Consider the following 24,431-nt stretch of genomic DNA (forward strand, 5'->3'; position numbering starts at 1 on the left):
TTGGTAGGTGCATCCTTATCCAAGACCCTCCAGTTGACATGCTAATAGGTCAGGGAGGAAAAAAAAAAAAACCTTTGCAGGTGTAGACAGCAACACTAGTGCAGGAAATGCTCTGGATTCTCCTGAGCTGTACTGTACATCAACTGTGACAACTATGAGGGTGTAGTTACAATACTGTGCTGCAATGCAGATCTAATATATAATGCAGTAACTGCAGCAGAATCTAAACAATACAATTCTGTTGAGAAAGGGCTTCTTTATTATTCATGCTAGGCTACAATACCTGGTAGAGCACTCTGTGATCAGTGTGCTGTTGCTTTTCACTGAATTCATATTTAATTTAATTTAATTTGTGCCTTTTACAGTGTTAGGTCAAATGGAGTTGAGATAAGAGAATCCCTGTGGACTAGAAAAAGCTATTCAACATGGTGAATACAGAAAGCCTGGGAAAGGTTTAAAACTGGAGAGAAATTATAAAGCTGTCCCAGCCAAGCTCTCTTATTTCCCTATAAGGACAACTGGGTCCTCTGTAAATTGTTAAATTCAATAAGTAAAGCATTAGAGAAACTCTGGCATTTTTAACATCAAGACACATGGTAAAGCCCTCAGGAAATGTGTAGATTAATGGAACGTTGCTTCCGCTAATGGCAAATGGAATAAGTGCAATTTATATTCTTGCCACTCAACTACTCAAACCTGACTAACTATTCAACATGTGTTATTTCCGGAGTAATAAAACTCTTAACTTCCTAAAATAGTGTGCTTAATATCCAATAAGAAGTCTTTGTGTATGTAAGGCCTCCAACTCCAGATTGTGTTTTTCATGCTTAGTGTCCACCTGTCAGGTCCCGCAATAAACTGAGAGATATGGGTGCAGGCTATACAGGAATCAAACTGTTTGCACTCCTGCCAGATCCTTTCCACTACAAAAACAGACTTGGGCTGAGGTCTGTGTGGATCACTCAAAGTCACTATCAATTTATAATGCTTTCACTAAAAGTGTGAAGTAAACAAATGCCATGTTACCTCTCACTCCTTCCGCTCCCACTGCTAGCCATGGCTGCTCAATCCACTGAACTGATCTAGCTAGGTGCTCAGCCACACTGCTTCCCAGTCCCTACTTCATCATGCATGCACCCCCCTCCCCTCACCCTTTAAATTCCAGGGTTAACTCTACTGAGAAGCCCTTGCAGAAATCCCCAAGGTTATGAACGTATTGAAAAAGACATAGTCAGCAGAGTTTTAACCATGCTGTCATTGTGAATACAATGACCTTGCCTTGATGTTGACGCTCCACTGCTTTCTTAGCGTTATTAACAATATTGACAGGGTGAACTCTTCGGAAAACTACTCAGGGAACCTTAAATAAAATCTACAAATTGTTCTAAATTAATTACAAATATAAAACTGAAAATAACTGATTGCATAAGTATTCATTGCCTTTGATATGACGCACCTAAATAAGCTCTGGTGCAACCAATTGTCTTTAGAAGTCACATAATTAGTCGAATGGAGTCCAGCTGTGTGCAATTAAGGTGTTTCACATGATTCCAGGTTAAATACAACTGTCTCTGGGTGGTCCCACAGTTGGTTAGTACATTTCCTAACAAAAACTACATCATGAAGATGAAGGAACGTTCAAAGCAAATCTGGAATAAGGTTCTTCAAAAGCACCAATCAGGGGTAGGATATAAGAACATTTCCAAGGCATTGAGCATAGTAAAGTCCATTATTAAGAAATGGAGAGAATATGGCACAACTGTGAATCTGTCTAGAACAGGCTGTCCTCAGGGAGAACATCAAGAGGCCTATGGCAACTCTAAAGGAGTTACAGTCTTCCATGGCTGAGCTGGGAGACACATATGGCAACAATAGCCCGGGTGCTTCACAAAACTGGCCGTTATGGGAGAGTGGCAAAAAGAGAGCCTTTGTTGAAAAAAACTTACATCAAATCTCAGCTAGAGTTTGCCAGAAGGCATGAGGGAGACTCTAAGACCAAGTGGAAGAAGATTCTGTGGTCTGTGAGACCAAAATAGAGCTTTTTGGCCTCAACACTAAGCGCTATATTTGGCGCAAGCCTAACACATCATCCTGAGAACACCATCCTTACTGTGAAGCATGGTGGTGGCAGCATCATGCTATGAGGAGGCTTCTCTGTGTCAGGGCCTGGAAAGCTCATGAAGATAAAGGGCAAAATGGATGCAGCAAAGAACAGAGAAATCCTGGAGGAAAACCTGCTGAAGTCTGCAAGAGACCTGGGACTTGGGAGAAGATTCATCTTCCAGCAGGACAATGACCCCAAACATACAGCCAAAGCCACACTGGAGTGGCTTAAAAACAAAAAGGTCAATGTCCTGAAGTGGCCCAGTCAAAGCTCGGACCTCAGTCCAATTGAGAATATGTGGAAAGAGTTGAAAATTGCTGTTCACAAAAGATCCCCATCTAACTTGAGAGCTTGAGCAATTTTGCAGAGAAGAATGGGCAAAAATTGCAGTGTCCAGATTTGCAAAGCTGGTAGAGATATCCAAATAGACTCATGGCTGTAATTGCTGCCAAAAGGTCCCTCTACCAAATATTCAATCAAGGGGGTGAATACTTATGCAATCAATTATTTTCTGTTTTGTATTTGTAATTAATTTAGAACAATTTGTAGATTTTATTTTTCACTTTGACATTATGGACTTTTTTTGTGTTGATCAGTGGCAAAAACTCCTAATTAAATCCATTTTGATTCCATGTTGTAACACAATAAAATGTGGAAAAGTCCAAGGGGGGTGAATACTTTTGAGCGCCACTGTATGTATATAGAAGATTAGTAAACATAAAAAAGAGATATAGAACTCCACATTGCTCTGGACATTAAACGTAATCCCAAACATTTCTTCAAATACCACAACAGTAAAATAACAGTCAGTGAAGAAGATAAGAGCATGAGTGATAACATGGGAATGTAGAGGAGGGTGGCAGAGCAATAACAAACATAGTACTCTGTACAAGTTTTCACCAGCGAGGGTGTCAAGAATATGCCCTCTGACCCAGTTAGCCCTCAAACTGAAGTACTTTAAGTGCTTAAAGAAACAAAGGAGATCATCGGCAAGTTGCCAGCAAGAGTTTTGCTGTAATAAATAAACCAAAACATTGTGCCAATGAAAGGTAGCGCCAATCCCACAAGGGTATTTATTACAAAGTTCCATACTTCCTGACGTGATGCAGCAATCCTAACGTGTTTATATAATTCTTTGCACCAGTGTAGGCAAGGCATACCGGTACACAGTTGAGTTTAAGAGTAAGTAACAGGGTTCCGTGAAATATAGAGTTATACATCCTTACATGTTGCTACAACTGTTTAAATAAGGTACAGTACGAGTACTTTTCGTTTCACTGTTAACATCCTGACAACCTTTTACACCTACAACTTTAAAGTCTGTTTCCAAGTTATTTTCAAAATGTCCGCTCTAGTGCACTGATAGTGTAAGGATCAGGGACGGATTTTGGTATCATGGGCCCCTGGACAAGGAACCAGAAGAGACAATCGTGACCCTGCAGAGCACTGGGTGGTCGTCTCTCGATATTTATTCAGCACTGCAGTTTCCATTGTGCGGTTTTCAAAATCATCACTATGACCACGAATCTCATCCAGAAATGTTTTCAGAGATTCAAGTAATTCAACTATCACTGACAATTTGATGTTTTGTGCTTGAATGGATTTACTAGTTTTGTCGAATCTATAAAGAATGTTATTTAAGTCTGTGGGTTAAGCACAGGCAGACTGAAGTTACCTTGATTGTTAATTGGCTGTGTGGGTAGACTGGATCTGACTCCTTGTTTTGCACTACTTTCTAATTCTTCAGGCCCATTATATGGCACAGTAGCACCACCCAAACTCATTGACCAGTTGTTCAGGTTCATTTGCTGTTGTGGTTACTTCATTTTTATAGGATTTAAAATAGAAATTTGATAGTCTCTGAATATTTTCTAGCAGACATTTTCACTAGCCTGCTTTTCCTTCTGTTTTTTTTTTTCGCTGCACCACTAAGTTTTTCCATTTTTTTCTGTTACTAGTCTCTCTCTTGCACTCTATCTCTTATGCTCTTGTTCTCTCTCATCATCCTCCAGTGTGCGCGTGACCAGTAAGAGATGCAAGTGTTTAGCCAGCATGATCATGGGGCAAGTGGACTGGATTTTAAACTGTAAAATAGCAATTTTTATTGCTGTATTTATTTTAACATGGAACGCAGGCCCCCTCAGCAGCCATTTTGAAAAGAGCTTTGAAACACACAACGTATAATGATAGATTTTTCAGAATCCCACTACATACTCTTTAAACAGTAGCATATGGAAAGAGTGAGCATATAATTAAAATTATAAAAATGTTTCATTTAAACTCTGCTCTGTGTTGCACTTGCAGCTGTGAAGTCATCCTTGTGCGAAATACATTCACCATGTAGCAGTTGTTAGGAGACCATGGAATGTACACTGGTAGTTTACTCGGTTATGGGATGTTATGCTTGCTTGCCTTGGAAGCAACAAAAAAAATTTAAAATAAATAATCACTACTGAAATACAGTTTAAAATGAAAAGTCTTCGATTTTGCATTTTATTTAATTTTTTTTTGTGGTCCAACTTTTTGCTCACGTTATTAAGATGTACTTTCCAATTTTGTCCTCAAGTGGACCTGTAGGCCACTTATTTTAAATGCCCAACTACAACAATAGCGACACCATGGCATGGCATATGGACGACTTTATACCACTCTGTGAAACTGGAAACACGTGAAACAACTCCCCAGTAATGTTGTTGAAGCTGACACCCTGGGATCCTTCAAGAAGCTGCTTGATGAGATTTTGGGATCAATAAGCTACTAACAACCAAACGAGCAAGATGGGCCGAATGGCCTCCTCTCGTTTGTAAACTTTCTTATGTTCTTATGTTCTTATGAACCAGCTGGATTCAAGTACAGCAAAACTAACAGTTTGGTGAATACTGTCATCAGTGCCTATAATTGTAATTTAATGTTGCATGCGAATGATGCACAGATATTAAATATTTTTAAACCCTCAAAAGGGGTGAAAGGAAAGGTGCACGGTCTCGGGCCCGGGCGTTTTTCCGCCGTGCTCCCCTCAGCAACCTATGCAGGGGCTGCGGAATTCCGGCATCATCCTGCCCTGGCCCCTCCAATGCTAAAGGGAGAAGCAGCTCCTGCACGTAGTCCTCCAACGGTGGTGGAGGTGCCACCAGCCGGTATTCTCCCTCTGCTGGTGGAGGTGGGAGTGACAAGCAGTCCTCCCATGGAGGTGGAGGTGGAACCAGCAGGTATTCTCCCTCTGCTGGTGGAGGCGCAGGACGTTCAGGCTCCTCCCACACGGGCTGTAGTGGGGGTGGGCTCAGCAGGCACTCCTCTGGTGGGAGGGGGCAGTTCGCTGGGAAATGCAGCAGCAATAATGCACTCCCATGCTATGGAGGAGGGCTTCCAAACCAATCTCCTCCTCTTTCTAAGGTGGAGAGTGGTAGCCATCAGGCCGACCTCGCCAAACAAACAAGCTGAAACTCGGAGCAGCTGATTCAAATTCAGTGCCATTCTGAGACACGGACGAGGGGAGGAGTCAACAGGAACAACGCAGTTAAACGAGGCAGTCTTCCTAGCGACAGCGAGTGGAAGTGACAGCGAGTGGGAGAAGTACAGGCGTGGAAAAGTACAGAGCAGTTTAGAAGCAGTTTGAAAGCAGGCTGACAGCTGCAGAAGAAACTAAACTTAAAAAAAAACCCTCAACATGGTCTTCAACCCAGTAATCTGTGACACCTGCTTGATGTGGGAAATCCGAGAAAACCCAGCGGAGCTAAACCAAGTGCGCGTAAAGTGCCGCGCGATCCAGGATTTGCATGAACTAGTAAGTATGCTAGAAATGGAGCTGGAAGAAGTGAGACAGCAACAGGATCTTGAGGAACTGGCACACCCACAATTCATGGAAGTCTGCATCACCCCTAACAGACTGAAAGCCACCAGGGAGATAGAAGGTCAGAACAGCTGGATTCAGGTAGGCAGAAGCAGGGAAAAAAAGAAACTTCGTCAAACACAACCACCAGAAATCAAAACAACCAACAGATTTGAGTCACTTCAGAATTTTGATGAGCAGAACCAACAACAAGAGAATGAAAGGAACAACATCCAGGATCCCATTGACAGTGGTGACCAGACAGCAAAAATAAGGGAGGTCATAATTGTTGGGGACTCCATATTAAGAAATACAGCAAGTTCAATTCGCAGTTTGGACCCCCTTACTACAACAGTGTGCTGCCTTCCGGGAGCCTCGGTCAAGCACATCACTGAGAACGTGGACAGGCTCCTAGAACGAACAGGAGACGACCCGGTAGTAGTCGTCCACATCGGTACAAACAACATTGGAAGAGACAGACCAAAATCCCTGCAAAACAAATTCAGAGAGCTAGGAAGGAAATTAAAAGAGAAAACCAAAACTGTGGTATTTTCTGGTATACTACCGGCACACTGCAAAGGACCATATGGATATAATAATTAATCAAAACGCATGGCTGAAGACGTGGTGCACACGGGAACGCTTCACCTATCTTGATAATTGGACCACATTCTACAACAAGGACTATCTGTATAGACGGGATGGACTGCATTTAAATAAGGGAACCAGTCTACTCGGAGAAAAGATCCTCAAGCAGGTTCAGAAGCATTTAAACTAGAAAGGAAGGGGGGAGAAATCAACAAAAAAACAGAAGGGAGACCGCATCAAAACAAGAACAACAACTCGGGTAAGACAACCATTAAATGTATTTATCTAAATGCTAGAAGTATCAGAAACAAAATTCTAGAACTTGAAGCTACTGCACTAACAGTTAACTATGATGTGATAGGTGTTACAGAAACATGGTTGTCTGAGAGTGATGGGGACGAATATAATATTTGTGGTTATACACTGTATAGGAAAGACAGGCAGGACAGAAGAGGAGGAGGGGTAGCGCTATACATAAGAAACAGTCTTGAAGCCCAGGTGTTAAACCTGGACAAAGAAAATAAAACCGAATCAATATGGGTCAGAATAACGGACAAAAATTCAAAGGGCATAATAATAGGAGCATGCTATAGACCGCCAGATTCAGACGGTGAGCAAAATAATCTGTTATACAATGACATTAGAAATGCGTGTAGCAAAGGAGAAGCCATACTAATGGGGGATTTCAACTTCCCCCACATAAGATGGGAAAACCCGGTGGGTAGTGCGAAGGATGAAATTGAAATGGTGGAAATGACAAATGACTGCTTCCTAACACAATTTGTCAAGGCACCAACTAGACGGGAGGCATGCCTTGATTTAATCTTTTCAAATAACGAAGATAGAATAACTAAAACAGAGGTCAGAGAACCACTGGCAAACTCAGACCACAACATGGTCTCATTTGAAGTGTTTTTTAAAACCCCAAAAGTAATGACTAAAGCTAAGGTTTACAATTTTAGAAAAGCAAACTATGAAGGTATGAAACAGAGACTAACAGAAGTAGATTGGAGTAAAATAGAGAAAACACCCACAGAAGAAGGATGGTTGTTCTTCAAAAATGTAGTACTAGAGGCGCAAAACAATTACATCCCTAAAGTAGACAAATCTAAATGTAAAACTAAATTGCCAAAATGGTTTAATAGATCAATTAAAAAAAATATTCAGCGAAAAAAGGCACTCTACAGAGCATTAAAAAAGGACCAAAAAGAAAGTACGCAGAAAGAGTACACAGAACTGCAAACACAAGTCAAAAAGGAAGTTAGAAAGGCCAAGAGAGAAATAGAAATGAACACTGCTAAGGGAGCTAAAACCAATTCCAAAATGTTTTTCCAATATTACAACAGCAAGAGAACATTCAAAGAGGAGATTAAATGTTTAAGAGATACAAATGGCAAAATCGTAGATGAAGAAAAAAAAATAGCAAATATATTAAATGATTACTTTTCACAAGTTTTTACAAAGGAAGATACTGACAACATGCCCCACATGTCATCCAGTTCCTATCCAGTTTTAAATAACTGAGGCAGAAGTGTTAAAGGGACTAGGAGCTCTTAAAATAAACAAATCCCCTGGGCCGGATGAGATCCTCCCAGTAGTACTCAAAGAAATGAAAGAAGTAATTTACAAACCGCTAACCAAGATCATGCAGCAGTCTCTTGACACAGGGGTGGTACCGACAGACTGGAAAATTGCAAACGTAATACCGATCCACAAAAAGGGAAACAAAACTGAACCAGGTAACTACAGACCAGTAAGCCTGACTTCTATTATATGCAAACTTATGGAAACTATAATAAGATCCAAAATGGAAAATTACCTATATGGTAACAGGGTCCTGGGAGACAGTCAACATGGTTTTAGGAAAGGGAGATCGTGTCTAACTAACTTGCTTGATTTTTTTGAGGATGCAACATCGATAATGGATAATTGCAAAGCATATGACATGGTTTATTTAGATTTCCAGAAAGCTTTTGACAAAGTCCCGCACAAAAGATTCATTCTCAAACTGAACGCAGTTGGGATTCAAGGAAACACATGTACATGGATTAGGGAGTGGTTAACATGTAGAAAACAGAAAGTACTGATTAGAGGAAAAACCTCAGAATGGAGTGTGGTAACCAGCAGTGTACCACAGGGATCAGTATTAGGTCCTCTGCTATTCCTAATCTACATTAATGATTTAGATTCTGGTATAGTAAGCAAACTTGTTAAATTTGCAGATGACACAAAAGTAGGAGGAGTGGCAAACACTGTTGCAGCAGCAAAGGTCATTCAAAATGATCTAGACAAGATTCAGAACTGGGCAGACACATGGCAAATGACATTTAATAGAGAAAAGTGTAAGGTACTGCACGCAGGAAATAAAAATGTACATTATAAATATCATATGGGAGATACTGAAATTGGAGAAGGAATCTATGAAAAAGACCTAGGAGTTTTTGTTTACTCAGAAATGTCTTCATCTAGACAATGTGGGGAAGCTATAAAAAAGGCTAACAAGATGCTCGGATACATTGTGAAAAGTGTTGAATTTAAATCAAGGGAAGTAATGTTAAAACTGTACAATGCACTAGTAAGACCTCATCTTGAATATTGTGTGCAGTTCTGGTCACCTTGCTATAAAAAAGATATTGCTGCTCTAGAAAGAGTGCAAAGAAGAGCGACCAGAATTATTCCAGGCTTAAAAGGCATGTCATATGCAGACAGGCTAAAAGAATTGAATCTGTTCAGTCTTGAACAAAGAAGACTACGTGGCGACCTAATTCAAGCATTCAAAATTCTAAAAGGTATTGACAGTGTAGACCCAAGGGACTTTTTCAGCCTGAAAAAAGAAACAAGGACCAGGGGTCACAAATGGAGTTTAGACAAAGGGGCATTCAGAACAGAAAATAGGAGGCACTTTTTTACACAGAGAATTGTGAGGGTCTGGAATCAACTCCCCAGTAATGTTGTTGAAGCTGACACCCTGGGATCCTTCAAGAAGCTGCTTGATGAGATTTTGGGATCAATAAGCTACTAACAACCAAACGAGCAAGATGGGCAGAATGGCCTCCTCTCGTTTGTAAACTTTCTTATGTTCTTATGTTCTAACTTTAAAACACCACTCCTCCCCCCTCAGGCATGTCAGGCAGACTTGCTGCGGCTGTTTCTGCTGCCGCTTCTCCTTCCATGTTCCTCTTCCTCCCACCTTTCCTCTTCTTCCTCCCATCTTTTCTCCAAAAAAAAGTGAAAAAAAAACTGCAGTACCCTTGTGAAGTACCTCTTCTCTGGCCTGAGTCAGAGGCTGTGGTCGATCCCATGATGACAACACATGTGGCAGTAAATGACGCTGCGGTGACGTCAGACCAGAAGGAGGAGGAACAACAAACAGGTACGGTGCAATGGCAAATGCGCTGTTTACTAAAGAAGAAAAATAAATAAAATGTTTAAACGGAAAACACTCATAGAGAAAAATAAATAAATAATGAAACAAAAATAAACACAAACACAAAATACTAGAATTACGCTACAGGTCAGGCTGGACAATCACCTTCACTGATCTTATAAGTTTTTGGTTTCGTTCTAAATTAACCTCTCACTCGCTCTCTCGCTCTCCTCCATACAGCCACATAGAGCAGGCAGAGTTGCAGGCTTAAATACAGTGGCCGAGGGGTTTAACTAGTTCGTAATTATTCTATTACCCCCTCGGCCACAATCTGCACGAGTTTATTAATTTGTGTGACTGCCAGCTAGTTTACCAATGCACTAGCCGACAGCCACACTAACACAAGGTTTAAATTAACGTGGACGGGGCTTTCCATCCACGCTGCAAAACATATAAATACATTAAAAAAAAAATTACATTTATATACACATCCTAGCCGAGAGAGGCTACCAGGAGGCCAATGGCAACTTTGCAAGAGCTACAGGCTTTTATGGCCAAGACTGGTCAAAGTGTCCATGTGACAACAATATCCCAAGCACTCCACAAATCTGGCCTGTATGGTAGGGTGGCAAGAAGGAAGCCATTACTCAAGAAATCACACCTTGAATCCCGTTTGAAGTATGCAAAAAAACACTCAGGAGATTCTGTAGCCATGTGGCAAAAAGTTTTCTGGTCTGACGAACTAAAATGTAACTTTTTGGCCTAAATGCAAAGCGTTTGGAGCAAACCCAAAACAGCACATCACCCAAAGATCATCATCCCTACTGTGAATCACTGTGGTGGCAGCAGCATGTTATGGGGATATTTCTCATCGGCAGGGACTGGGGCACTTGTCAGGATAAAAAGGAAAATGAATGGAGCAAAGTACAGAGAAATCCTTGTGGAAAACCTGCTGCCCTCTGCAACAAAGCTGAAATTGGGACAAAAGTTAATCTTTCAGCATGACAACAACCCAAAGCACACAACCAAAGCTACAATGGAGTGGCTAAGGTAAATGTCCTTGAGTGGCTCAGTCAGAGCCCCAACCTAAATCCAATTGAAAATTTGTGGCATGACTTAAAGATTGCTGTCCATCAACACTCCCCAAGGAACTTGACAGAGCTTAAACAGTTTTGTAAAGAATAATGGTCAAATATTGCCAAATCTAGGTGTGCAAATTTGGTAGAGACCTATCCCAACAGACTCACAGCTGTAATTGCTGCTACAGGTGTTTCCACCAAGTATTAATTCAGGGGGGTGGAGACTTATCCAATTATGATCTTTCGGTTTTGTATTTTTAATATATAATTTATTTCTCAATAAAAACTTGTTTTCCCCTTAACATTGTGGAGTATGGTGTGTAGCTAAGTGGAAAAAATCCTAATTTAAATGCATGAAACTCTGAGGCACTGACACAACAAAATGTGAAAAACGTTCCAGGGGGTGTAGACTTTCTATACGTATGTACGTATGTATACACACACACACACACATAATACCACAGCAACTCAACAAGTCTTATTGCTTTACCTCACTAAAACATTTAATAAAATATATAATAGAACACTGTTTAAAGGGCATTATGGGCAGCAGTGGAGATTTGCCTAAACAATAATTTACAAATCAAACAGCTGCCTCTGCGGGGCTCATGTTTACTGTGTGTCCATGTGTAAACATTCCCTTGGTAACCAAACGCAACACCACTTCTGTCCCCTGTGTAACTACAATTTGACATCATTGGAAATAAATATTACCATTAATCGCTGCTATAGTGAACTCAACCAGCAACCTAACAAACACTATGCTCCTAATGCAAATATAATGTATTTTCACTGTAGTTTAACTGCAGTTTTTCTTTTTTCAACTGGAGACAAGTCAACTCTGACACCTGCAGACATGTAAAGTAAACAACACACAGCACTTCGTCATGATCATTGTTCCAGTCCAAAAAATGACTCGTAAAACCAGCCAGATCCTAGAGCAGACCACTAACCATTATATATAAATATATATATATATATATATATATATATATATATACACACACACACACACACAGATGTGCTCAAATTTGTTGGTACCCTTACAGCTCATTGAAATAATGCTTCATTCCTCCTGAAAAGTGATGAAATTAAATACTATTTTATCATGTATACTTGCATGCCTTTGGTATGTCATAGAATAAAGCAAAGAAGCTGTGAAACGAGATGAATTATTGCTTATTCTACAAAGATATTCTTAAATGGCCTGGGCACATTTGTTGGTACCCCTTAGAAAAGATAATAAATAATGGGATTATAGTGATATTTCAAACTAATTAGTTTCTTTAATTAGTATCACACATGTCTCCAATCTTGTAATCAGTCATTCAGCCTATTTAAATGGAGAAAAGTAGTCACTGTGCTGTTTGGTATCATTGTGTGCACCACACTGAATATGGACCAGAGAAAGCAAAGGAGAGAGTTGTCCGAGGAGAACAGAAAGAAAATAATAGACAAGCATGGTAAAGGCAAAGGCTACAAGACCATCTCCAAGCAGCTTGATGCTCCTGTGACAACAGTTGCAAATATTATTAAGAAGTTTAAGGTCCATGGAACTGTAGGCAACCTCCCTGGGCGCGGCCGCAAGAGGAAAATCGACCCCAGATTGAACAGAAGGATAGTGTGAATGGTAGAAAAAGTACCAAGGATAACTGCCAAAGAGATACATGCTGAACTCCAAGGTGAAGGTACGTCAGTTTCTGATCGCACCATCCGTCGCTTTTTGAGCAAAAGTGGGCTCATTGGAAGAAGACCCAGGAGGACTCCACTTTTGAATGAAAAACATAAAAAAGGCAGACTGGAATTTGCTAAAATGCATATTGACAAGCCACAATCCTTCTGGGAGAATGTCCTTTGGACAGATGAGTCAAAACTGGAGCGTTCTGGCAAGTCACATCTGCTCTATGTTCACAGACGAAAAAATGAAGCTTTCAAAGAAAAGAACACCATACCTACAGTGAAACATGAAGGAGGTTCGGTTATGTTTTGGGGCTGCTTTGCTGCGTCTGGCACAGGGTGCCTTGAATCTGTGCAGGGCACAATGAACTCTCAAGACTATCAAGGCATTCTGGAGTGAAACATACTGCCCAGTGTCAGAAAGCTCTGTCTCAGTCGCAGGTCATGGGTCCTCCAACATGATAATGGCCTAAAACACACAGCTAAAAGCACCCAAGATTGGATAAGAACAAAACATTGGACTATTCTGAAGTGGCCTTCTATGAGTCCTGATCTGAATCCTATCGATCATCTATGGAAAGAGCCGAAACATGCAGTCTGGAGAAGGCACCCATCAAACCTGAGACAGCTGGAGCAGTTTGCTCAGGAAGAGTGGGCCAAACTACCTGTTAACAGGTGCAGAAGTCTCATTGAGAGTTACAGAAAACGTTTGATTGCAGTGATTGCCTCTAAAGATTGTGCAACAAAATATTAGGTTAGCGGTCTCGTCACTTTTGTCCATGCCATTTTCATTTGTTTTTTACAATATTATGTTAAATAAAAAATCAAAAGCAATGTCTGATTTCTATTAAATATGGAATAAACAATGGTGGATGCCAATTACTTTTGTCAGTTTCAAGTTATTTCAGAGAAAATTGTGCATTCTTCGTTTTTTGTGGAGGGGTACCAACAAATTTGAGCATGTCTGTGTGTGTGTGTGTGTGTGTGTGTGTGTGTGTATATATATATATATATATATATATATATATATATATATATATATATAGTGGTTAATGCTGATTGAACAGTGAAGTTGTGATTAAGTTTTTTCCTTTTTTATTTTATTTCAGAATTCGTACATGTTTAGCAAATAATAATATCTAGATGCCACCAACTGTACACAAAACCTCCATTTCCCTGGTTACACGACTAGTGGTGTAGTCGAACCGGAACAGTGTTCCAGTCCTTTTTTTCTATAGGCAGAATCTTGACTGAGGATTACCTGTAAGAAAATGTACTGCTTTGTTATGAAAATGCTCCTGTAGCGCTCGACCGCTCTAATTCCGGTGTCTGGGCAACAATGAAGTGATCCAATTTCCTTTTGGAAATCAAAATGAGTCTTTCCATTGAATATGGACTAAGAACAAAAATAAATAAATACATTTGATGGTACTGGCGCGTATTTTAGAGTCAACTGTACAATCGTCTGATTCAGTCATTTATCCTTGTGATGCAAAGAAGACAACATTAGGGACGTCTGTTACAAACTACAGTACTACTTTAAGAAGGCTAACAATTGTTTTTTAAGTAAAAATGCTGATGAAGACAGCTGACAGCAAAAGTGCATGCTACGACTATGGCCACAAAAACTGGTTTAAAGCTCCTTTGTACATTGGTCACATATATACTATATAAGTATATATTATATATATCTATATATATATATATATATATATATATATATTATATATATATATATATATATAATGTTTTCGTATTCACGAATATATTACAAAAAATAAGTTTTGTGTGACATTTTAAAAACAAAATTTGATAAGTAGACGAATAAAAAATTTAGAGCTTTGTTTTCTCTGTCACAACTCAGAAAAGACTGTTTTTTTGTTTGTTAGTTTTTTTTTTAAATCTGAGCCAGGGGAATTCAGAATGCAATGTGCAGTTAAATTGTCAACAGATAGTCTTTAAAAAAATATATTTAAAAAACAAATATAATTGCATTGACACAGTTCTTAAAATTTAGTGACAAATAAAAAATGACTGAGCATTTGTGTGATTCGTAAATGTATTGGATGCAGCGCTCCACAGAAAAAAAAATATATATATATATATGGGGGGAGGACGTGATATACTACAGGGGATCATGGGGACTGAAGTTCTGCGCTGGTGATGAAATAATCAAAAGAAACAGAAAAAAACACACATGATAAAAATAGCCAAAAAAATAACCAAACCACCAAAGACAACATTAACCCCTAGATGCTTCAAAACATGCCATATTTGACTATAAAAAAAAACGTCAATCTGACAGGACTGGGAGAGTACCCTACCTATTAAATGTACAAAGAAAACATGAATTCGTATAATTTGTTTTAGAAAAATCTGTATTTTAAAATACTGTTCTGGTACTTCAAGATTTAGGAATAGACTACTGTACAAAGACCAACAAGAATGTTGCAGACCCAGTGAAAATGAATAATTTCTATAACTGAAAAGATTGACTTCACATAATATACTGAGCATCAAAAGAAATGCATCACTGACATCACGAAGACGCTGCAAAATGATCCGTCGATCTGAGGCAGGAATTGTGACTCTTAGTCTCCAGTTCGTGGCCTGTCATTGACAGACTGTGTCTGGCTATATTGTCTCGGCAGGTTTGAAATTGCTGGCTGTGAGCACCCAAGACGGCGAGCCACAGTACGATGCCCTAGTCCAGCCTCCAAAATGTCGATTGCACAAAGGCACTGTTCTCTTGACAGACGTGGCATATTGTTTTTTTTTTTTTTCCCTGTGATTTCTTTATTGCTTTTATTCAAGCTTGCAATTCAACAGCTGAAATCACTCCATATCTAGTGTCCAATCAACTGTCTCACTAATTAGGTGATTAAGTGCATATGCTTCAGTCATAGTCACTCAAGCTTGTCATGGTCAAGGATGAATAATCGAGTGATTAAAAAGAAAACCAAAACATTTCGTCAATGTCAGTCATTTACATACCTCATCTTTTCCGAAAATAAATGCTTTATAATAGTAATAAGTTTCTTTTGATGCTCGGTATACTTATGTAATGTGATCCACACAGACAAAATAGATTGTTTTATTCAAAGGACATTTTCACTTTGGATTACTTGAATTATTTTTGTTGTTATTGGTGCTACATAAATAAAATAATAATAATAATATATAATAATAATAATAATAATAATAATAATATTCACCTATTTTCCCAAACCACATTAAAAGAGTAAATTGTTATTTAAAAGTACCATATTCAGCAGGCAGCTGACTGTTCTGTGAAATGTTTCTCCTGATTTTGTTATATCTGCAGCTTTCACATTCACCCTCAAGCAAAAGTCTCACTTTATGAAAGCACCTGGCATTTGGAGCTTACACGCTTGTCATAACACCTAACAGAACAGTGACATTACCTAAAATAAAGTCTGCTGTGAGCTGGATTTCCTTGCTTTAAGTGTCACAGAACTCCCTGCAGTGTTTATAAGAAACATGTTACTTTACCTTTGCTGCATCCCGTGTTGTCCATATCATATTTGTAATAGCTGTTATTTATTTTTTTATTCAAAAGATGGGTAGGCCTATACAAAACTAAGGAATTACTTTTTTTCAACGTTTCACTTAGTACCTCCTTTCACCAAGAGAATGACTTTGTTTCTTACAAACAAAGCAGTGTATTCAGTTAATGCTGGTGCTCAGAGCAAAAATGTGCTGCGATGCAACAAAATGAAGAGAACATATACATTTGATAGCATCTTTCACACCACAGACGACACCACAGGCGACGCAAAATAAATAGGATTGAATCCTATTTTTTGCAATTTTGTCACGCGACAACTAACGAATTGAGTCAGACGAGAACGGGCTGCATTCACTAGGCAGAGCGCTCTGCCATGGAGCTACATAACATCAGTTAGCTCTAACTGAACACTGTGTTACAAAGCGAGAACATTAAAGATGGCGGAAAACACAGCACTAGCATTGTTTTTGGGTGAATTTATGAAAGATTGTGCAGAAAATCAGCCGTGTAATGCCAAAACCATGGCTTCAGCAGCAGTGAATTCAAACCAAGTAAGCTCCTGTATGGTCATGTTGCTGTGAAAGTATCTTGTGGCCCGTTGAAAAAAACGCAGGGCATCTGGTGTGTAGCGGCCTAAATGCTGAGAAATGTACTGCACATGTGATTTGTGACTCATGAAGAGCAATTCAAATGTTTAAAAGAGTCATCCATATGTTTAAAGCAAAGGTAATAGAATGCATTCTTGATGTTCTGTAACCTTTAATGTCATAACAGATCAAATTGTTTGCAAACATAATCTGCAAATAAAGCAACGTGGCAGAGGCTTGAATTTCAGCACATTTTCCAAGTTGTTCCCGCACATTCTGTACTTTCAGTGCAGAAAAAATCCCGCAGAGATATTTTAAGACTGCAAGGAAGCCTAATATAAGCATATGCACGAAGTAGTGCTGGATATATTCAATGTCACGAGACTTTAATCTCTTTGATAAGTGTTAGTAGAAGTCGTCAAGACAGTCTATTGCAGTAAGAGGAAAGTAAACAGTATTGAAAAGAAAAGACCCTTTAAGACCCTCCTATTTTGCAAGCGTAGACTTTGGTCGTTGTTTTTCTTTATAACTTAAAAAAAAAAAAAAAAAAAAAAAAAAAAACACGGCACAATATGACTAGCAGTAAATGGACCACTGGACTGTTCTGTTGAAGACCAAAAAAGTTAAGTCATGGGTCTACGGAAGGCCATTCGGGTCAAAAACACATTTAGTACAAGTTGACATAGGGTTGCCAGATTTCCAGAGTGAAAAACTGGAACATGTTTTTTTTTCTGCAATTTATTGACTTCATAACAACTCTGAAGCAATTCAAATAACCACAAATCATAACCTAATCATCATTTAAAAGTTAAACATTGGCTAAGCTGAGAATTAAACCATTTTAAATGTTTCTGACCAGGACAAAAAAATAAAAATAAATCAGGACTGGTAACTCCTAAATCAACAGCACTCAGCAAATCTATATTTCTTGCCATTGCCGCAATATTTTCTTTTTTTTCTTAGTCTTGATTTTATTTTTTGTTTATTTATTTATTTATTTATTTTTAAGTGTGTTTCATATTTGAATAGATGTCATGCCAATGATGAATGGCTACTCCTGTAATACGCTGTGAATACGAAGTCATTACAAGCAACTACGTTGGCATGACTATGTATTACTATAAACTGTAAAAATAAGTAGGTTATTTACATTTATTTAGAACATACTACTTTATTAATTCTGATTAGTCCAAATCAATATCTGTTGTAAAGATCTGAAAATGTGTACTAAATAATGTGTTTTTGATCCAGATGGCCTTCCATACTGGTTCAGTTTCGTTTGTTGCTAACTCATACATTCCGGGTTTGGATTGGCTCAATTTATTTCACTCTTTTCACTTGACACCATGCAAATAAAGGGGAAAGGAGGAGGTTGATATGCAAATTAACCATGTGTACCTTTCTCCTGCTATTTTCGCACACAGTTCGGAAAAATGTGTTTCCATGTACAGAGAACAGGTAGAGGAGAGAATCTCACCTGGAAATCCATGGTTGCCAGGTGATATCTTGTTTGAGTGAAACTGTTTAAAGCACAGTATTAAGTTTGTGTAATAAAGCTGTGATTTGTAAATGCCTCGTGCCTGGTTGTTTAATAATGTGTTTTACTGCTAAAGCCCAAATTGTTTTTCAAATGTCCATTGGTGGGATGGCATATTGTTAGTAGTGAATATTAATGTATTAATGTATTAAAGAAAAAAATACAACAATTGACCCCGAGGTATATCATGAAACTGTCCAACCCAGCTATTGCAGAGCATCACAGCTATTGCAGAGCATCACAGCTTAAAACCGGCGCTTTCATGGACAGAACAAGCTCACTAACAGGTTCACGTGAAATGTGGACTTCAATCCTGCTCACGAGTGAGATTTAACCTATCCTTTTCTGCGGCCACAAACCTGATCTTCTCGACCACGTGCACTGCCACTTCACATGTAAATAACCACCCAATGACTCCAAGTAGCTTTGAAATTGTCTTCCTCCGATTGGCTGTAAAGGTAATAGGGCTAACCAGAGACTTTGCTGTGGAGGATTTTCCTTGTATGGTTGCCTAATAACTGAAGATATGGTATTCTGGGAGATGTAGTTTTTAGTGGAAATTGTAGGGGAGGTACGCGCCACACCTCAACTCGCCCTTACGTTACCACTGATTGCAAACCTGAAAACATGCTGTTGGAAATAGAAGTGATTTGAGTTTGAAGCAGCTATAGAACGGCAGCTTCTTACAAGCACTCTGCACGGGATGCTGAAGCAAATGAAAGCCTCTAAATTAAGTGCCTTAGTTAGGGTTGTTCTAATGACTTGCAGTACAAAGCTTTGACAATTGTGTGACTCTCTCCTCAGTTACATACATTCTTGATAGTGCCTCAAATCAGCAGTCTAAAAACATACAGTCTAAAATCTGAGATCTCCCTTTCTGAAAGACATTCAGAAGAGATCCTTCTTCCTTTTAAACTCATAAATTGACAACAGTGAGGTCTCTCTAAAAAGGTAACCTCTCCAGAGAAGCAGCTCATTATTAATCTGCTAGCTCCCCGCCTAGCCCCTAAGAGGAGATCAGCCTTACTCCCAGCACAACAATGCAAGTATACATGCTGACCCTACCGTCTTTCTTGTAGAAGATAATCTCCACCTTTCTATCCTCGGAACCCAGCAGAGCCTGTGCAATCTGCGCAATGGCTCCCTTCTTGGTCTGTGGCCCGTACAGAAAGTCACAGGTGCACGGTTTCTGCATGATCTCTGCCCGTGTGTATCCACACATGCCACAGAAGCCATCGTTGCAGAAGATTATGGCACAGTTCTCGACTCGTGCATTGGCGATGATGAATTTACGACCTAAGGAAAGTGAAAAAGCAAAGGGAAGCATATATATATATTAGATATATATATATATATATATATATATATATATATATATATTCATATATTCCTAGGATCAGATGCTTGAACATTGAAAAACATAGATTTATGCCTTCTGTTCCAAGACTTGATTACTGTCTAGAAGCCATGCATTGTAACACAATTTTTTTTTATAGCACCACAAGAGCCAGACTCACGCATTTCACAAAACTGTCAATTGCACTGCAGCATATCGCCACAGAAGAATTCAGTGAAAAGCATACTAAAATCTTTTACATTAGCTAGAAATACCCATGTTTCCCTAACAGTATTCCCATAACATTATTTTGAGGATGTATAGTTTACAAACTGTATATATTCTAAATATATAATACGTTTGTGCAAAATCTGTGACTGTTTGCACTTTTACACAAAGATCACCTTTAATATTAAAATCAATACTTGCAAAAAATTAATTAGCAATTAAACAACAACTTGGTAAAGGGTTTGGGTAAAGACCTGGATTTAAGTTCTGTATTGGGTTTCAGTCATCACATCCCAGTGACTTTTTCGATCTCTTTTTTTTCTGTCTACACTAGCCTTCAGGCTGCATGCAGTTCCTAGCAGAGATGCTGTGGTTAGAGACCCACAGTTCCTACAATGGAAAAAGTCTGTTTATTATTATTATTATTATTATTATTATTAATAATATATAATAATAATAATAATAATAATAGGTACCTGGAGAACATTGGGTCCATGCATGATCACAATCCTACTACTATAGTAACTGTTGCTACATCTAAACCAATACAGTTACATTGCAATACAGTTAGTAATTACAGGGCTCTGTTGTTCTTTATGCATCCAATAAATAATAATAATAATAATAATAACAATAATAATAATACTTTGCCCGTCAAATTTCCTGATGATGGTATCTAGGAATGTGTTCTGGGGCGCCACGTGGCCTCTCCTGACCGGCATCCTGTCGTCTTATTCCCGGCTATGATTTATGAAGGTGATGCCCCCTGCTCGAGTGTCACGCCACAACCCCTTCAATTCTGTGCTCGCTGCTTTAAACTTCCTTTTCCAGTGTACTGCCTCTTACACGCGCCAGAAGGATCCCGGGGTGAAAGGGTTAATCCATTTCTTCTACTGAACGCCTGGGTAGGATATTCTAGGTAAAACTTCAACAGCAAATAAAATTGTTAAAGCAAAGAAAATGTGTGTTTTAGTCAGAAAGCTCTTCAAAATCAATCAGAAACATCAGGCGTGTTGTCGGATTTTACTGTTGACAGAGATACATATTTGTTTCCTATTTTTGATATTCTAGAATTGAGAGCATAGGAACCTCTTTTTTTTTCAGCCACACGTGAAAGACGCTGAAATATAAGAATACACTTGCTTCAGCAGAGGCCTCTGAGCTTGATCTGCAATCGCATTGTTCTCATTCTCCCCTTGTCACGCGCCCAGAACCAGCTGCACTCAACATCTCCCAAGTCTCAGCGGGACCATCCTCGCACCAATTTGGCTTGTTTGAGCACTAATGATCAGGTTGTTGTCGCCAATCTTCTCCGCTATACACAGATTACATCAGTGTCTTGGTGTCAGTCGTTTCACTTACCGCTTTACTATTCACCTGCACGTAAATGTCACAGGTGCAATTAGCGTTACCAGTTAACTGCTGCGCAATTTCAAATCAAATGGCTGTACAAGCCACTGCGTTCTGTACATGGTAACCATCCGAGTGTCATTATTGCTTCATCTGCCTTTTCACGAGCGTCTAATTAATACTAACAATGTATTTATTTTTCAAGGTCAGTCCCTGTACTTTGTTTTTCTTAACAAAAAATTGTTTATTTTATTTATCACCTTGTCAAAAATCCAAGTCCTCCAGAAATCACAAGCAGTTACCAAACAGAAATAAAAATCACAATTTACGATATGATATGAGTCGTTTTGACAAACGTTTTTTTTTTTTTTTTTTTTTTTTTTTTTTTAAATTATTATTTACTTAAATTTTTTCCATTTTCTCATAGACGTCAGCCTCTTGCATTGGTTTACAGTTATGCCCATATTGTGCACTTTTTCAAAGCAGCGTGGAGGAGGTTTTTTGAAAGTCACTGCGCCCAGTTGTAGAGTTTCCCAGTCCCAGGGGAAGGTGGCGTGTGTCTGTTTACATCAGCCCTCGCTTCTTCAGACGCATCGCTTTTATTCCTGCCTTCCAGAGTCAATTAAAGTGTCAATTCAGCCGTCATTGTTTCCCCCTCGGAAACTATATCTACGGTTTATTACCAGATCCTCTTTCAATATGTATAAACCTTTCTCCGTGAAGTCAACGATGTACGCTAAACACGCTTCATTGGAGGGCACTCTGTCTCTCAGGTCAAAAAGGAAAATGTATATTTTAAAATGGTTCAGAATGTGAACCAGGCTCACGCACGCATCCCTTATTTAGTCACACAGACACAGACTCATAACACAGGCTCTTCAGGGAGCGGTCGGTTTGATGTGTTCAGCCTGCTTACTCTCTGCTGCTCCTACGCTTCTGTCTCTATCTTTATTCCTCTACCCCTGTAATTTCCAGAATTTAGAATGCAGTGCCGTCATTCACCAATGCTGGGATCCCGTTTTGCTGGGCTATGTCCTTTGTCTTGTGCCCGGTGTAGCAGTCCAAATTCCTAGGATATATATAAAACTCCACAATAAAGAGCATCACGGGCTGGCGAAGGGAGGAGTTTCTATTGATATGGTGTCCATAAAAAAAAAAAAAAAAAAAAACACAGCTCTCCTTAGTTCCAACCACATTCACTTTATCCACAGCGCCTGATTACGACCTCGACACAATGTTTGATTTACTATTTTATCAATTTATAAACATGAAACAATATAAACGCTAAAGTCTGTCAAGGCAAGGGAATAAAAATATTAATATTCTAAAGTATCCTGACACAGAAACCAGAAAATGAAGGCAATGCTGATTTCCAGAAAAAGCGTGGACTGCAGTTAAACTGCATGTCTATCTGTGTCAATGGGAACGTATTATTGGCAACGCTTTACGGTGTATCTATATGGTTACCTGAGCTGTGGCCTGCTGATAGTTTACATTGTTGCTTCAGTATGCATATCATATGTGTTATGACCGATGATTGAAACGTGCCTTATATAGTCTCTACATTATTACATTAGTCAATGTATAGGCTGCTTGTTCAGTTAGCACAATGTATCCTTACTCGCTATTCTCGGTGTACTAAAACCGTCAGAATATTTTTTTAGTTAATCTCTGTTTCTCAAAAAGTGAATTTCATTATTTATTTATGTCATGCTTAAATCAGAAGCTGGGATTTACAAAATGTAAGTATAGCATAAAAACAGTATTTTAGCAGAATTCAGGCGTATTACATGTTAACAGCTGGAGTATAATCAAATAATAAAATATGTGTTTATTTATTTATTTATTTTTGTTAACGACTATTTAATATACAATAACACTAAATATTTAAAACTGTTGAACAGAAATCTGATCCCAACTCCGCAATCAGCATCACTTGGAGCTGGAATTGCTTAAAGGACATTATAAATATGTTAATGTCGTAAAGTTTATATAATGTTTAAAAATGACTCGAGCTTTCATTTTACTGCACTTTTTTATTAGTTTAATTATAAGTATATATATATATATATATATATATATATATATATATATATATATATATATATATATATATATAACTATTAACGAAACTTAAACAGTAGTTGTTAACCCGTGTTCTACTATGCACCTAAAAAAGCAAATTAGGTACTATCCACAGGTCCAGTCGTTTATTTGGTCTAAGACAAGGGTAAAATACTCAACAGAAAAGTGTAGATACGTATGATCAGCCCGGTGTAAACATTTTAAAAATTGAGACATTTTGTGTGCCAGTGAATAAATACTTAACATATGTTGGTATACGATACATTTATAAATACAAAATAAGCCTGATCGATTATAACCAACGGACCATAAACAAAGTAGCTGAAAATACTGAAAGTTTTGTACCCTCTGTTTGTATCACTTAGTCAAGTACTGTAATTTAACTAAAGTTTTTCAGGCAGAAACAGTATAAAATTAGACTTTTATTTTTATTTTATCCTGGTATTGTGATTTCTGCACAAGAAACAAAGTGGCAAAAAGCACATTTTATAAAGTAATACCATTACTGTGATGTGCACGCAAGTGAAAACTCACATTTAAACTCTTCTAAATGTTTTAGAAAGGGGGGCATTGTACAAAGACCATGTACCTTGCAAGTTGGGCCAGTGTTTGAAAAGCATGAAGCACACCTCCATCTGTATCCCGATTCTGACTCCCAAATCTGAAGCTGCACTTTGATACTGTTTTTTTTTATTATTATTATTATTATTATTATTATTATTATTATTATTATTATTATTATTATTATTATTATTATTATTATTTATTGTTAATCCCTACTGTCCCACCCATCACTTGCCATTTTACAAAATTTCACGCAGATTCTGGCAACGTGGTAAATCTGTGCAAGGCAAACCGCGTTATGATAATTATCATATTTATCAACTGTGTAACTTATGGCGACCACTGACGTGGATTTTTGCCTTCAAATTCATGTGCAGCAATGGTCATTTGAATATTAAGTTTCTCTGCCACACTACTGAAAATTCTTATTACTTCGTTTTAATAATAATAACTGCATGCCGCTGCTTTCACGTTGCACTGTTAAAAGTCCTCTCTCGTTGATCAACCAATGAGCACTGACACAAATCGAAAGGGGCGGAGACTTGTGACTCAGGCCAAAATCAAATCTGAT

General features: G+C 38.5%; 1 protein-coding gene across 2 annotated transcripts in view; it reads right to left on the minus strand.

Annotated features, from left to right (window-relative positions):
* The window catches only part of LOC121314293 (potassium voltage-gated channel subfamily H member 2-like), a 152,522-nt gene extending 130,112 nt beyond the window's left edge, over nucleotides 1-22,410 (minus strand). For both annotated transcript variants that reach the window (XM_041247388.1, XM_041247387.1), the window contains exons 1-2: nucleotides 20,508-22,410; nucleotides 19,363-19,593 (exon numbers count right to left, since the gene is read on the minus strand). In XM_041247388.1, coding sequence (XP_041103322.1) covers nucleotides 19,363-19,593; nucleotides 20,508-20,583 — 307 coding nt within the window. In that variant the 5' untranslated portion in view covers nucleotides 20,584-22,410. The remainder of the gene's footprint in view (nucleotides 1-19,362; nucleotides 19,594-20,507) is intronic.
* Between the last annotated feature and the right edge of the window lie 2,021 nt (nucleotides 22,411-24,431).

This window comes from Polyodon spathula, chromosome 4, assembly GCF_017654505.1.
Source record: "Polyodon spathula isolate WHYD16114869_AA chromosome 4, ASM1765450v1, whole genome shotgun sequence".
NCBI classification, from domain to species: domain Eukaryota; kingdom Metazoa; phylum Chordata; class Actinopteri; order Acipenseriformes; family Polyodontidae; genus Polyodon; species Polyodon spathula.